The sequence below is a fragment of the Caenorhabditis remanei genome, chromosome X, assembly GCF_010183535.1.
Source record: "Caenorhabditis remanei strain PX506 chromosome X, whole genome shotgun sequence".
In the NCBI taxonomy this organism is placed as follows: Eukaryota; Metazoa; Nematoda; class Chromadorea; order Rhabditida; family Rhabditidae; genus Caenorhabditis; species Caenorhabditis remanei.
In genome coordinates, this window is record NC_071333.1 from 11834063 (window position 1) to 11849477 (window position 15415).

Here is a 15415-nt window from a genome sequence, read left to right on the forward strand (position 1 = left end):
CAACCCGAACTTTTTTCTCTTTCTCGAAATTTTAGAAGGTGGATAATTCTACGTGAAGAGGTATGAGATAATACTTAGTTCTGTTGACTACAATTGGAAATTTCTTAAGGGAATGATTGAAAAAAAACAATTAACATATTTGTTGACTCCAAGTGATTGCTTTGTTGTAGAACTGAGTAGGTGTACATCGTTGAGTGGTGTCAAGTTGAAGAAGTGATTGGATGATGCCAGAAACCTCTTGACTCAACTCAACAGGCAACTCGGGAGGGTCGTAGGCGTCGAAATTGGCCCCCGCCACATAAAGGAAAAGCTTACAAAGACTGCACTCGTCGAATGGGACCTGCAAAAGAAAAGTGAAATATGAAGTTATCTACGTCACAGTTTTCGTTCCACATCATCCACTTCAACGTGGTCTCTTGGGGGATATATTTTTCTTTGTCCTTCAAGAACTCGGAAAAGAAAATAAAAACAAAAAAATAGAAGCTCACCTCTCCAGTTACACATTGATATAGAAGACATCCAATACTCCACATATCGACTTTTGAGTCATACTGACAGGTTTTTAACAGATTTGCCCCAACTTCTGGAGCCATGTAATAGAATGTGCCAGCGACGTTGCACAACTCCTCTCCTTCATCGTCCAGGGTTCTTGCAATACCTGAAAACTGATTGAATCCCATTAGGTTTGAAAGCACAAAAAACATTTTCGTAACACAAAACACACCAAAGTCGGTAATCCTGGCGCAGGCAATTTGTTTCGATGCATCCGTATAAGTGATCAGTATGTTTTGTGGTTTGATGTCTCGATGAACGATTTTCAACTCATAAAGAGCTTTGTATCCACGAGCGATGTTATCCAGAAGAAGTCTGAAAGCAGACAGTTGAGTGATTTCTGGTTTGAAGTTTGGTTCCAGAAAAAAGAGAACGCATTCACTCCTAAATTCAACTTCCTTATTCTTTTTCCTTTTCCCGTTATTTCTACAAGAATCAAAACATGTTTACTCTTCTGTTTTCTCAAGCTTATCCACTCAATCTGTTATGCAAAGCATCTTAAAAACGTGCCTAAAATTTGACGCATTCAATCTCCCTTTCTCCGAGATGTTCCGCATGTGATGGTCAAGATCACAATCACAGAGTTCCATGATGAGACAACAATAGAAATCGTCGAAATTGCAGATGTCAAGTACTCCGACCAAATATTCACTGTGTAGTTCTCTGAAAATCTGAACTGTCAAAAACTATCATGACATTTCAGAACTTACTTAATCATCTTTAATTCACTTTCTTTTACGTGCACTTTGAGCATTCTTTTTATGGCAACCTGAAACTATTCACATGACGAAAGAAGAGAGGCATTAAATTTCAATACCACATTATCTGAATCTTTGACGTGTCCTTTGAAAACTGCTCCGAATGCACCCATACCAATCATGGCGTCCAAAGAATCATTGTACTCGTATTTATCTTCTAATATTATATCTTGATTGGTGAAATCTGGCATGAGAAATGCGCTGGCTGTTGATGAACGATGGGAAGCACAATGGATAACCATCTGGAATTAAATTATGAAAAATCAGAGAGAAAAACGTATTTTAAATAGAGAAGAGCTATCTGGTTGGTTCGTTGGATCCTATTGTCTGGTGCAAAGATACGTCACGAAATAAAATTATTTTCAGAAAGAAAATGAAATTATGAAATGAAAAGAATGCAAGTGAAGGAAAGAAGGAGTATTCGTCGGATGCTCCCAATTTCTGAGGAATTTCTAAAGAATTTCTCGGAATTTTCTAGGAAATCCCTTGCAGCAAAAAAGAAGAGCCCAACAAGGAAACTAGTACAAAAAACAGAATATAAATGGAAGATGAGAAATGAAATGAAAAAAAAGAGAAAATGAGTCAGTCTCAGACATATCAAAACCGGAAGGAATGAAGTTTGTTTTGAAATACACACGAGTTGTAGAACGTGAGCTATTCGTTTCCAAAATTTCGCCCCCAGAGAATCGTCTATCGTCACAGTCATGAAAAATGCAAACGTTTTGGAAATTGAGGAATTCGAAATCCAACTCACTCGCTCTAACTTTTTTCCAAGAAACTTCCGCTTCCCACCAAATGTTCTCTAGGAGAAACCAAAATGTGCAAGTCAAAAAAAGTAAACACAAATGAGGTCAGCTTAACGTTTATAAATAAAGCAGAGCACCCACCGCTGAGACAAAAAACAGACTGAATGTTTATTCAGAGAAGGAAAAGAAAGCAAAAAAAAGGAAAAACGTCACTCCTGAAAAAAACGAAGGAGGTGCCGCAAAGACTCCCTAAAACAATAGTAAGTGTGTGTAGATGGCTACGAGAATGGAGTATGTTCTAGTTCTCTTATTGTATTTTTTTGTTTGAAAATCTGCAAAGAAACTGGAACCTAACCCAAGTGTTTTCCTTTTCTTACGTTCTCATTCTCATCTGAAGACAAGGAAGTAATCGAAAAAGAAAGAAATTCAAGGATTAATGGGGCGGGAGAAAGTAAGGAAGAAACAAAACAAAACAACATTGGAGCAAGGATTCGGTCATCTGGAAACCTCTTTTCTCAGATAGAGTAGATTGACAAAAAGAAGAAAAGAGATATAAAATAAAATGTAGTTCATCTTATTTCTATGAAAATGAAGTTATTGAGTACATTCTGAGTACTTCCGAGAAATTGGATTCCATTGAATAAAGAGTAAAGAACGTTTCAGTGGGCTGAGCTAACCCTGCAGAAAAAGATAAATAAATATATGAATAGTTGATGATGTGAAATAGGAGGCTTGAAAGCCAGAATGCCGAAATTTCTAGAAAGAGAGCCCATTATAACAAGCAAATTGACTCATGGTCTCCTGAGAGCAAAAACCTCAGCGAAGTCTCAGAGCATCTGGATATCAGCCTTCGAACAGATGATCAGAACTTGTGCTGATGATATGGGAAGTGAGAAGCAATTTCAAAAAACGATGTCTACTGTCTCTGTGCTTTCAACATTCACCCCCTCGATTCTCACTTTGAGCTGTGACGTAGAGAGAGCGGTCTGGGTCTACATGCTGACGCGACCTCCTCCTTTTTTCTTTTATTTCTCATTGAGCTTTTCCTTCGTTTTTTTTCAATTCATTTACATCAATTGCTTTTGCTTTTTACGGAGTGTCCCTCTAAGAAATTGAAGGGATAAAAAGCAGCTCTTTTTTCAAACTCGGCAATTTTCGAGACTAAAGAGCAGTATACAAGAATTCATCTTCGGCCCTATTATTTTCTTCAACCCGGATAGGAAGTAGAAGTGAAAATGGAAGAAGACGTGACAGAATGAGTTTTTTCTTCGAGTCGGAGCAGGAAATGAGAGAGTGGGGTCAAGTTTTTCGGGAGCCAGTTCAGAACACACTAAACTTGAGTAATGGGATATGGAAATTATTTTGGCAAACATAAATACAAATGATGTCAGATGAAAAAAACTTCAGAATTTATGTGGAAATACTGGAAAGCGTGGAACAAATGGAGTACAATGAGAGAAGCAGAAATTAGCTGAACTTGTCTATCTTCTTCTTATTAATTCACGTCATTCTTTGAATGTGAGATTACTTTTCCAAAAATCATAAATCTAAAAAAGAAGGAGGGCTAGGCAGAGCTTTAAGAAAAGAAGCAAAACTCAGTGAACTGGAGAATTTGTGAATTCCCTTTGGGAAGATCTTTTTGGTCAACAGAAAGACACCTACGTAGGGCTTACGTTAGCGGAGTTCCTGCTCAAAAAGTAAATGATCATGTTGTCTAGAAATTTCACATTCTTATGTATATTCTAGAAATTTCATAGAAATGTTCTTCTTGTTTGTGTTTTGTTATTCGATTGTTTTCAGTAGTTGCAGAGCCATTCTCATGACCTCCCTATATCAGGTTTCAAAAATGGAGAGGAAAACTCTCAAATGTCTGTAATCGTTACCTTATCCATTTCAACCTCTACGGACTCCTCGTCGTCGTTTGTCACAAGCATTGAAGGGATCTCGACATTCATTATCAATCTGGAAATATTCAGAATATGAGGGCAACAAATGACGTGATGTGGGAACATGAATAATGAGACGAAAGAAAGAAACGAAAGAATTTATATATAGATGCTCTTTGTTGTTATCGAACAAAAACAGTCAAGAAGGCAAACACTGAATTCGGGGAGACTGGTTATCAACGAGTGGGCGAGTGGACAATATTTTCAGACACATAGAAACAAAAGTAAGAATTCGAGTATTCTCAGGAGATCATGCTAACATGTTATTATGAATAAGAACTTTGGGAAAAAATATTATATGATATCATCTCTGAAAATGTTCTGGGAAAAATGACTAACTAAACTGAATACTTGAAAAGAATCTAAGTTTTGAGAGAGAAAAACGGAAACCGGACAAGAATCCGTTTGTTTTCTTTTGTTTCTGGGTGTCTGATTCAGGTTTCTTCACGCTGTTTATCACAGCTGTTTTTTTCTTTTTCCTTTCATTTTTCTTATGTTTTATTATGCAAATCTAGTGTATTCGGAGACTGAAGAAATTGTTGACAAGGAACTTTTTTTTGTTCTGTGTTTTTTTCCTGTGATGTTCGAATATGTCAGGAAATCAAACTAAGAGTGAAAGAATGAAGACAATAGAATTGAAACGTGAGATGTTTTCAGTCACCGTCGGAGTTTTCACGGGAGCCTCTTTTGTCATGACGACTAGCAGTAAGATGAAAAGAAGAAAAGTCAAAGGTTGAAATTTCAAGAATACATAGAACATGATCTAGTTAAGCAAGTTGTGTTTAGAGCACTCCAACATACTGAGCTATCTAATTTCAAAAAAAAACTGTGCCACTCGTCTTCTCTTCTCGTTTTTTTCTCATTTGTCAAGTCATAAACTTGGCTGAGAGAAGCTGAGTGGCAGGAGTTGGAGAAAGAAAACTTTTAATAGTTTCACCAACCAACAAATGCTTTCAATTGGTTTGTTGAGAATTGAATACAAGATATGTACAAGTTGAACAAGGAACTAATGTAAAATGTATCAGTAAACAGAACAAATACGTTTTTTGTGCTGCTTTCTTCCTTTGTATGTCTGAAAACTTGAGCTTAGTAGCAGGACGAACATGACATGCAAAAACACGAACAAAATGCTCCAAAGTAATTCTTTGGATGTGTTTCTAGCAAAAGTCTCACACATTGCAAATTCTTGATATGCTGAATGTGAGAAAAATGAATGTTCGAAAAAAATAGAAACCAAGGAAGAAGATTCGATGGCAAAATAACTACGGAAGAGCTATACGATGGGAAAAGACTGACAAATTGGGTTACCGCCATCCGCGAATCTGCTCTGGACTAACTCAAATGGATACTCAGAACTTTTTTCAAAAAAAAAACTTCGAATGAAGATAGAAATTGATGAGAGTGAAGAAAAACGAGAGCAAGGCATGTTTGAATCGAGGGATCTGGTCAAACGAATAGATAATAAGATTGATGTTTGAGGATGTGTACTCTATTCCATTCAATCGGATGTTCTTCTCCTTAAAATTGAATATATTCGTTTCATGGAAATCACAGTTCAAACGTAAAAATGTGTTTTTTGATGTGGTAATGGATTTTAGAAAACATCGAAATCTGTAATTATATATATATATATTTTTTTTTAAAATGAAGAACTCTGAAAAAAAATATTTTTAATGAGAAATACCGTAAATACTGTATTATAACGGCATGCCGTTATGTTTTTCAAATGCTTTCGAGAAACATTTTGTGGTTTTAGAAATTCATTAAAATTACTCGCTGTTTCTAATCAGAACCTAGAAAGTACACCCTGATAATCATATTCATAAATTTTCAGTTTAGATGGGGTGTCGTTATAATACAGGTGCCATTCTATTACAGGTGACGTTACAATATAGTATTTACAGTATGTTTGATATTCCCATAATATGCAAACACTTTTTCCATAAAATACTCCGGATAAGTGCATCATTTTAAATCTATTCATTTTAATATAATGATACATTATTATATTTACTGTACTACCCTCTTCATCGTCAACCTCTTCATTAAAAGTACGGATTATCCAAACGGATGTTGCGCAATGTCCTCACACCATTTGCATTAAATCACTCGTCTTTGTCCATTCTTGCCTGCGTCTTTATGGTGTGCAGGTCTCTCGCCGGTCCGATGGGTCACCAAACGCGGTGAGGGAAGAGGGGGAGCGTGTGTTCCCGCCACATTCTCACCATCTCCTCTTTTTCTCTTGTTTTTTGAGTAGATTATTGATTCCTTGCTGCACCCATCTATGTAAGCACAATCAAGAGTGTGTTTTAAACTGATTGGAGTGGTGGTCAGAGCCGTGAAGAGCATCTCTCTCGACGAGTGCATCTTTTTGAGCGCCTATCCCACATATCTTCTCATTTGCTAGTTGTTTTTTTTACGTTGTTGTTCTTTTCGTGTGTCCACCCTCTTTCTCTTAACCGTCGAGTTCTTCACCCTGACTCTCATCAATTTCTTTAGTGGAGAGCACTTTTATAAAGTAGCATCTAGAGAAATTGTATAGCAGATGCTTCATTCGAATAGTACTCGGTCGGTGCGAAAGAGTTCGCGGCGGAGAGTCTTTCATACTTTCCTATTTGTTCAACTAGAAACATTTCTATTGGTGGGGGCATAACCCTAGCGTACTTACTGATCATCTTTGCTTCTGCTCTCCTAAATTTGTTTATTGTGTTCGTTCACTTTCTATTCAAACTCAACCGAATCTTAGCAATTACTTTGGGTGTCTTCTAAGTCTAACTCAATTTTCGATAGCTTCAGACTTACCAAAGACGTTTTACTTTAGTTAGCAAGTTGAACTAGTGTTCAACTATATTTCTATGTAACATTTTTCTCGTTGACTTGAAAAAGAATGTAATTTTCATTGTCAATTTTGTCTCTAAATTTTGAAAGCTAATTTTTTTCAGTAATATACAAAATTTCCTTCAAGTTTCCCACTAAAAAATGAATTTGTTGTACATCGCACCTCTTTGTAGGTCACAACAAGTTTTATGCTTATTCTCACCTTCTCAATACCATTCTCTGTATCACTTTCGCGCACACAAATATTTACCATTCGAATCATCCTTCCAGCTTTTTCACAAATATACACAAGTATATAGTATTTCACACAATCAACCTGTCCTGTTTTCACATCTTTCGTTTATGATACTGCTAAGCTTCCCCGTCAAGCTCTCTTTCTTTTCTCTCAGCAATTTGTTGTCCTTGATGACAAGGTTCGAATTTCATGTGTAAAATGAAAAACCCGCGGTGTCCTTCAATCCGTCCATTCATCCGTCTAGTCAGTATTTGTAGTAGTAGTAAGGATATTATACGACGCGCTCTACCTGATGCAATTATCATCAGCGACCTTTCCACACAACCATTTTTGATCGACACAAGACGTTCGCAGGTCGTTTCATCCTCAATTTCTCACCTCTTTTTTTCATTGCATTTCTCGACTTCTTAGTTTCTCAGTTCCTCGTTGAGCGACGTGTTCGGATACATTTGTGTCATTTTTTGCGCGCTCCGATCTTGGCATGAGAACAAACAGGAGACCGAGAGCCTCGAAAATTTCACCGATTACATTACAATTTGAGGCGTTCATTGTGCGTTGTGAATGTGATCCAAGGACAACCTTTACCTTCTCGGACTTGAGAAAACAGGTAGAAGAATTTCGGAGGTTAGAAAAGAAGTGAGAAATTCAGGTTGCGTCACATACAAACACAGACACATCCTGGATATCATTCATGCAGATGTATCTTCTCTGCGTTCAGATGTGTGTGTATATGGATAATAGCAACTTCCGATTGCATACCATAAATGTCTTTCTTCATCTGCATTTATGATTTCAAACAGTGAGAAAATGAGATGCATATCACGTATTGCGTGTTATCACTCATGTACCTTTTCTGATGAAGCAATTGATTTTTTATTCTCACTCACTCTCACTGTTTTCAAATTTTATTATCAGCGGTCTGGTCTTTAGGTGTGTGTTTCGTGACGTAATCAATTTTAATTTCGGAATTTTAATACCGAGAATGTCCAGCTGTGAATGCAAGGTTGGTCAGCCCTTGTCAATAAGGGAAGTTGTTTGATTCAGAAATTTGACGATATCTAGCTATTAGAATCTCGTTGACAAATAATTTTAAAAAACTATACTTTTCTTAAAGGAAACCCAATCTTTTTATCGTACTGAAGATTTCGAAATTTCTAAATTTTCGACATTATCTACTCAAAAATCTCAAATTTACATAAAATTCACATATTTCAAACGCGCATGTTTGTACGTGGGGTCGCCGTTTTATTTTCGCCTTCAAAACGATTAAAAGCTTCATCATCTTCAATCTTTTCCCACAATCGCACTTTCTCCGGACCGATTCTTCTTTCCGTTTTCGTTTTCTTTCACTTTTTATGTTCTTTCTTTTGCATAGTTTCATGTTCACCTCAAATGTTTCAGGAATGGAACTGAAAATAAACATCGACGGACTGGAACGAAGTGTTTCTGGTGTGACAGAAAACACAACTTGCTCCCAAATAATATATGCCCTCGCTCATGCAACAAGCCAACGAGGTCGATTTGTAATGGTGGAAAAATATAGAAATGTGGTAAGTCTTCATCGTTTTTCGGTTCGCTCATTAGAATGCGAGACAATGCTTATAACCAGTTTTTGGAGAAAGCTGGAAGTTCAGCAATTGTGAGGAAGTCGTGCCCGATTAAAGCAATTTTATGGTTCAAGTGGAATCGGAAATGTTTATGAATATTACAATGGCAAAAACCTCAAATAATTGTTAAATAGAAAAGATTAAAGTTTTCGTACAAAGAAAAAGAAAAAGCTGATTAAGAGAAATACAAAATTATGAACATGTGAACAGTTCCTATTGTTGTCAAAAATTTCTAATTAAAATGTAACAAAAATTGATTTAAGAAATAACCTCTATTGATAAAGTCTTTTTGGATTTGTACCTAACTTCAAATATAACGAGTCCTTGAAATTCGTGCGATGAGTTTTGATTGGACACTATTAAGTACCGCATGCCCAAATCGTTACTAATTGACATCCCTCCGCATTAAATCTTACCTCAAATTAACTTAATTCAGGAACGCCGATTGGCACCGAATGATCGACCTCTTGAAACATTACGAAAATGGAGGGAACACGCCGCAAACGTCACATTTCAAATGCTTCGTGTCGATCAAAACGATGCAATTTGTGGTGAGTTAGGTTTGTCTCTCAGCTCAGCATTTTTTAACGATTTCGCTCTGTGATTCAAACCAGATGACTTCTTTAGATCTAGTAGGCGAGACGTTGCCTCCCGAGCCATCCAAGCCGTATGTCCCACCCAAACAGACGTCAACGAGTAGTATGATCACTTCGTTACCAGGTATGTATGTAGTCTTTTGTCTTACTAGTGATCATTAGATGAAAAAACTGAACAGAGAGGAGATGGTATGTATCGGCACTAATAAATGTATTGTGTAATAAGGAATTCAGCCAAATAGCCATTCATAATGACAAAAAAAGACAGAGACCACAAAAAACCATAACCAATTTTTTATTCGACTCGCTTGTATCGTACGACCTTTACACTAATATTTGTTGTGGCCATCTACCATACCATTTTCGTCTCATTCAACATCTTCTCTGTTTCTCTTCAGCTTCTCCTTCTTCCCACAATTTCACCTTTTGCCTCTTACCACCTCTTTCTCTCGAATTCACATACTAACACCCAACTGCAACATATTTTACACAACAAAAGCCAATTAAGGAAGAAGTGCGGCGGGCCAGCAGCTTGAAAATGGACAAAGAAGCACTAGTTCGTTGCCAACTTACGCTTCGGCAGGTGGTGTCACTGGCACTCTCGGACGCAACACCAGACGGCCTCCGCCACCAGGTAAGATATCTATTGATATATGTCATTTACAATATATTCATTGCTTCACACCGATTCGCTCATTCGAAATCGGATTACTCCTTTTTTTTCATCGCCGGTCTTGTAAACTGAACTAAACGACGCAATTTTATACCGGTCGACACTTTTTTTGCCTGTATTATCGAGGAAGTGAAGAAATGTCGGCCAACCAAAGGAAGTGGCCGCACATGTCGCTCGGGTTTCTTACCATTGATACATTTTTTTATCAAAAGTGATCGTATAGTTTTCTAGATGTGATTTGTTTATGGTCTGGATTATCCAGAAAGAAGAGAACATTCTAGATTTAGCATTAATGCTGATGGTTCATGAAATAGATTCGCAAAACTGATTCGCTTCACATCTTTTATAACATTGGCAGTGATTCGCAATTATCAGTTGTTCGAAATTTTGTTTCCTGCTTTCTCAATCTTTTCAAGTTATCATGCTACAACTAATCTTTTCATCCAATAGGTATTTTGAATCGCTTTTTTATATATAATAAATTCTTATCTAGAATTCGAACTTTTTTTTTCTTACTTTAACTTTGTTAGAGAAATAGTCCTAACAGAAGTAGCGTCTCAAATATAAATGCGCCCCCCGGAAAAGTGCAAATCAGTGTCAACAAAAGACCGTTTTTTTCTTTTTTGTTTCTTACATAAGTCTTGATAACCTCCCAGTATTGACCGCTTCTCTTGTCTTTATGATTGAGAAGAAAACGTGTATTTCGTCTGTTCGGTCGTTCTTTCTTTTCAATGTCTACCGCCTATTTATTCTCAATTAAAGTTCAGACCAAAACTCAACTGGATTTAACTTTGAAGATAAACTCACTCCACCCATTTTTACCTCGACAAAACCAACCCAATACCATTTTCTCAGCCCCATAAAACCTTCAATGCCTCTGCCCTTCACATTTATTCGGTCATTCGGTAGAGTAGTTCAGTTTCGTCACTTTCCATTTTTACTTCAGTAGAGGATGATTGAATTTTTTGAAAATCTCTGATCTTTTCAAAAAGAGAATAGAATGACATCAAAAAATTTGTCTGCAACTATTATTTTGAACGAGATTCATACAATTGAATCTGTCAATCAGACACCACTGGTTATTTTTCTGAAAGAGAATGAATAGGCCGCCCTGTTTGACATATAGTAATCACGCACAAGACATGACCGGATAGTTCATCATCCGACCAATTCTTCTAGTATATATTTTTCGATTTTAGACTACATGTCAGTCATGGAGAAAAAGAATATCATGATGGGTGCTACACTTCCAAAAAAAGAGGATTTTGAAAACTTTGAGAGGTGAGTTTTAATGTTAGAAAAATTGATTCTCAATTCCGGTTTGAAATTTCAGAGCTGATGTCAAGAAGCTATCGGAGACCATGAATCAACAAGAAATTGCTGATTATCTTGTCCAGGAAGAGGAACTTCGTCAACTCCTGAAACAACAGGTAATGAATATCTGTTTGTATGGTTTCGTAATATGAGCAATTTCAGAAAAATCTTCGTGCAATTTTAAAACCAATGATTTCTGCCAACTGGCCTCAACAATACCAACTTGAGTTGAAGAAATCACATAAACTGAAAGCATCATTGGCTGCAACCAAGGAAGCAATTAGCAAAACTAATAGGTAAGTGACGTTCCTAGAAATAAACTATCCACGTGACCAGTTTTTTCGTGTGTATTGACGTTGAGTGTTCGGCTGATTGCCTCCACTACTGTTTTCTTATCAATGACATTTTACCGACCGAATTGAAGTTTTTCGATTCAATTTTTGCAAATTCGACTACAAAATTAGAAAAAAAACTTTGTTTTGCACTTTTGAGAAAAACCAAAATCAAATGATTGTATTATTATGTTTTCAGTGATATCAAACGTGTCGAGGAAACCGAAAGAGAGTTGCTGAAGAAATTGACGGAATTCAAAAAACAAGATGAGAATGGAGGAGACGAGAATTCCGAACTTTCGGAAACGTCATTTGATTTGGGTTGTCCATCGACTGGAACTTCCACACCACAAACATTAATTGCCTGAATAATTACCTCATCTCCTCATAATATCTGTGTATTTTTGTCGATTCACGTGTCAAGCTATCGGCTTTATCTTTTCAGTTAATTCCCTTCAAACCACACTCAAGAACTTTTTTCATTCCTTACTGCATCCCTTTTAATTGACTCTGGAAATAATTTTGTTTTCCCACGAATCACTTTTTCTGTACTATCGCTTTGTATGTCACTTTGTTTTGTCCCTGTGCATTTATTATTCCCATTTTGTCTATCCCAGTTTTCCCGAAATAAACTTAATACCCATTTTAAGAAAAACCAAGCAAACTTAAGAAAAAAGCAATTTATGGAAGTTGAAATCAATGTTAGAAACAGGGTAAAAAAAGAAAATTACAGAAAGAAAATTATATGCCGGGGTTAAGAGGGTTAGCCAAAAGGTAAACTTTTCGTCTGAAAAAACCGAAAATTCTAGTTTTATTTTGGCGGCTCACGGGAAAATTATGAATAGTTGTTGTATTTATTTCAAGTATGATACAGGAATGGCTAAACGGAAATGATGAGAACAAGTGTATCTTGTGTCAAGATTCAGACTTATAAAATTAAGAAATTCAAGAGAAAAAAAGAGGCAAGCGATTATAATTCAGAGTCAATTCACTGAATAGCTTCGAAGGATTGAATTGATTCCGTGTTTAGTTATGCGATGCACGTTGACTGTGGGAAGCACGTTCCTGAAATCACTCACGTAGTTATGCTTGCCCCTAGTGATTTATAGTTGCTTACCTCTCCTTCTTTGTTATAGAGAGAAGTAACGACGTCGTTTCCGGTGCCAAACGAGTCTTCGACGTCGTACACAAGACTGTCTGGTGGGGAGTGGATACCTTGACCACGAGCAAAGATCTTCACATTCTTCTGAGCACGAAGAGTGAATTCACGTGGGAAAGTGAACACGATTTCACGTTTTCCTGCTATCTTACGACGAAGTTTCCAATCCCCGATGGTCTCATCACGTCTAGAGATGTTCTCCAGGACAATGTACTTTCCTGATGGTTCCACTTCCTAGAAATCAACGACACCGTTTTCTGTATTGTGTTTTGTTTTTTCAAACCTGAATAACAACATTTCCCTTGGCCGATCTGGAGTAGGAGGAGTGACTAGTCGTTTCTCCTTTAAGGACTCGTAGACTTTCTGTAAAACAAAACACGTATACTCTCATTCTGCAACAAAAACCGAACGATCTGGTCTTGTGACTCTCATAAATCTTACCGTATGGCTTTTTGCGAATTTTATCGCCGACAAGGTAATGGGTATGGGGAACCTCATCAAAAGTGATTGTCTCGTACTGAGAACAATGAATCTCAGGCATTTTGGTTTAGGATAAGATAGTACTGTCCCAAAATGGAAAAGTGAAATGATTAAATACGAAATTTGTGATGATTGGACAAGCGGACACACCCAAAACGGTCGTTTTGGGCGTCAGCAAACAACAATACTGATGAGTTACACAGTTAGGTCACCACATGACTTGAAACAAGTTCTTAACTTCGGACCGAAAACTAATTCAGTTTTAAGTACTACTTATTTCAACTATTTCACAAGTAATATAAATGAAATCTGGGATTTGACTTACCAAGCTCTTTGGTCTGATGGATCGAGGTAGTCTTGACAACTTGTTCAACAAGTTGACGGAGTCCTGCACGATTCTCTTCACCGTCCAACATCTTACGGTAGATAACAATTTCTGCATCGAGGGTCTGCTTGGTATCAATCAACATTTGAAGTTCAACCATCAAGATCTTGCTCTCATCTCGGAGTTTGTTGATTGAAGTATCCTTATCATTTAACGATTGCTCGTATGATCTCATGTCCTCTTCCATTTGGTAGTTGAGATCTTCAATTTGTTTCTCGAGGAGAAGATTCTGGAATAACACTCTGATCTTTTTTACCGTACTTCATTCATGAACCCACTCTTCCTTCCAGATCTGCCATTTTTCCACGCATGTCTCCGAGGGTGGTACGAAGTCTCTTGACCTCTTCTCGGGCATAATTCTGTTCAAGACTGTTGCGAGATGCTTGAGTGTGGATCTCTTGCACTTTGAGTTTGTACCACGACTCAATATCGGTGCGGTGGACGTTGTGAACCTGAATACATTAGTCGCCTAAAGTACATTATGAGTGACGTACCTGGTCGTATTCACTTCTGATGTCACGGATAGCAGAGGAGAGTTCATTCTTGAAGTACTCACGGTTCTCAACAGTGGTATCACGGGAAGCCATTGCAAGAAGATCGTGAATTTCCTGAAAATTGATGGGGAATATGCCACAACTTTTTTTATTTTCCTACCGAATCATGAATTCTCTTGATGAAATCACATTCCTCAAGAAGAGTTTGGACTTGGTTTTGATAGTCGATACGATTCAACGTTTCCTGCTCAACAGCCTGAAAACTGAAAATTTGATATTCTGCCCCGCAGTTATTCTTACGTTTCTTGTGTGATGAAGGTTGTCCATCATACGGTGGTTTTCCCGTTTCAAGTGTCCGATAGTATCATCCATGAGTGAAATTCTCCTTTTCAACAGTTCGATCTCAGCTTCCAGCGCTCCAAGTTTAGTGAGCACATTGTCAAGATCTTTACGTGTCACATCAGCTCCTCTTTCAGCTTCATGCATCTTGTTTCTGTAGTTGTTCAGCTCTTCAGTGAGTTTACGGATTTGATCTTCCAGTTGACCTCTCTCTTTATCAGAGTCAGCAATAAGTTCTTTCGCAGTCTTAAAACATTTTGATTCTTAACAGTGCAAAAGAAATACACCTACTCGGAGTTCAGTCTCAAACATCACTTTGACACTGGTCGAATCGTGTCCCCACTTTCCACGGAGCAAGTCCAAATCTTTCTCCATCTTGCGGTTTTGAGCCTCCAAGAAGCGAACCTTCTCAATATAACTTGCCAAACGGTCATTCAATTCACTCATTTCTTTCTTCTCGCGAGTTCGCGACTCACGGATTGCAGAAGCGGCATGGTTACCGAATGGAGACATTCCAGATGTCAAAGTGGAGCCTCCGATCTCCGTGATCTTGAGTGTTCGGCTGGTTCCAGAAGCTGGAAACAAAGAATGATTCAAAAAATTTGTTTACAGAGAAACTCACAAATAGTACTTCCATATGTAGCCGTCGACTGCGAATGCAGAGTTCTATTGAACGTTGGTCGCACCGAAATGGAGCTTCGGTATTCGCTCTCCGACATTTCCTAAAAATAAATTATCAATCAAAATAAAAAATGTTCCATTTTAGGGATTCAAAAAAGGATTACCTCATAGTAAATAACGCTAAACATATGTGACAAGAATATGAATATGACACAGATTCGAGATGAATAATTGTGACGAGCCCCTATGACAATGCGACGCGCGAAAACTATTGGTTTCTCGAGAGGCTCCCCCAACTCTTGACAGCACGCAAAAAACCGTGTTGCAATTCGGCGCGCAC

General features: G+C 37.5%; 3 protein-coding genes across 3 annotated transcripts; 1 reads left to right on the forward strand and 2 right to left on the reverse strand.

Moving 5' to 3' along the window:
* Nucleotides 1-130: 130 nt before the first annotated feature.
* Nucleotides 131-4011, reverse strand: GCK72_024330 (uncharacterized protein; the record flags this gene model as incomplete). Its single annotated transcript, XM_053735833.1, has 6 exons — nt 131-340; nt 489-658; nt 725-867; nt 1263-1321; nt 1370-1552; nt 3940-4011. The coding sequence occupies 6 exons, from the start codon at nt 4009-4011 to the stop codon at nt 131-133; spliced, it is 837 nt and encodes a 278-aa protein (XP_053579399.1).
* Nucleotides 4012-8478: 4467 nt separating this feature from the next.
* Nucleotides 8479-11965, forward strand: GCK72_024331 (uncharacterized protein; the record flags this gene model as incomplete). Its single annotated transcript, XM_053735834.1, has 8 exons — nt 8479-8625; nt 9119-9233; nt 9310-9402; nt 9787-9912; nt 11151-11232; nt 11285-11381; nt 11428-11561; nt 11797-11965. 8 exons carry the CDS (start codon nt 8479-8481, stop codon nt 11963-11965), a joined length of 963 nt encoding a protein of 320 aa, XP_053579400.1.
* A 658-nt stretch (nt 11966-12623) lies between these two features.
* Nucleotides 12624-15173, reverse strand: GCK72_024332 (uncharacterized protein; the record flags this gene model as incomplete). The annotated part of the gene is made up of 10 exons (XM_003118416.2): nt 12624-12662; nt 12715-12990; nt 13040-13119; nt 13562-13850; nt 13900-14073; nt 14116-14229; nt 14276-14371; nt 14416-14700; nt 14746-15029; nt 15077-15173. 10 exons carry the CDS (start codon nt 15171-15173, stop codon nt 12624-12626), a joined length of 1734 nt encoding a protein of 577 aa, XP_003118464.1.
* Nucleotides 15174-15415: the final 242 nt, after the last annotated feature.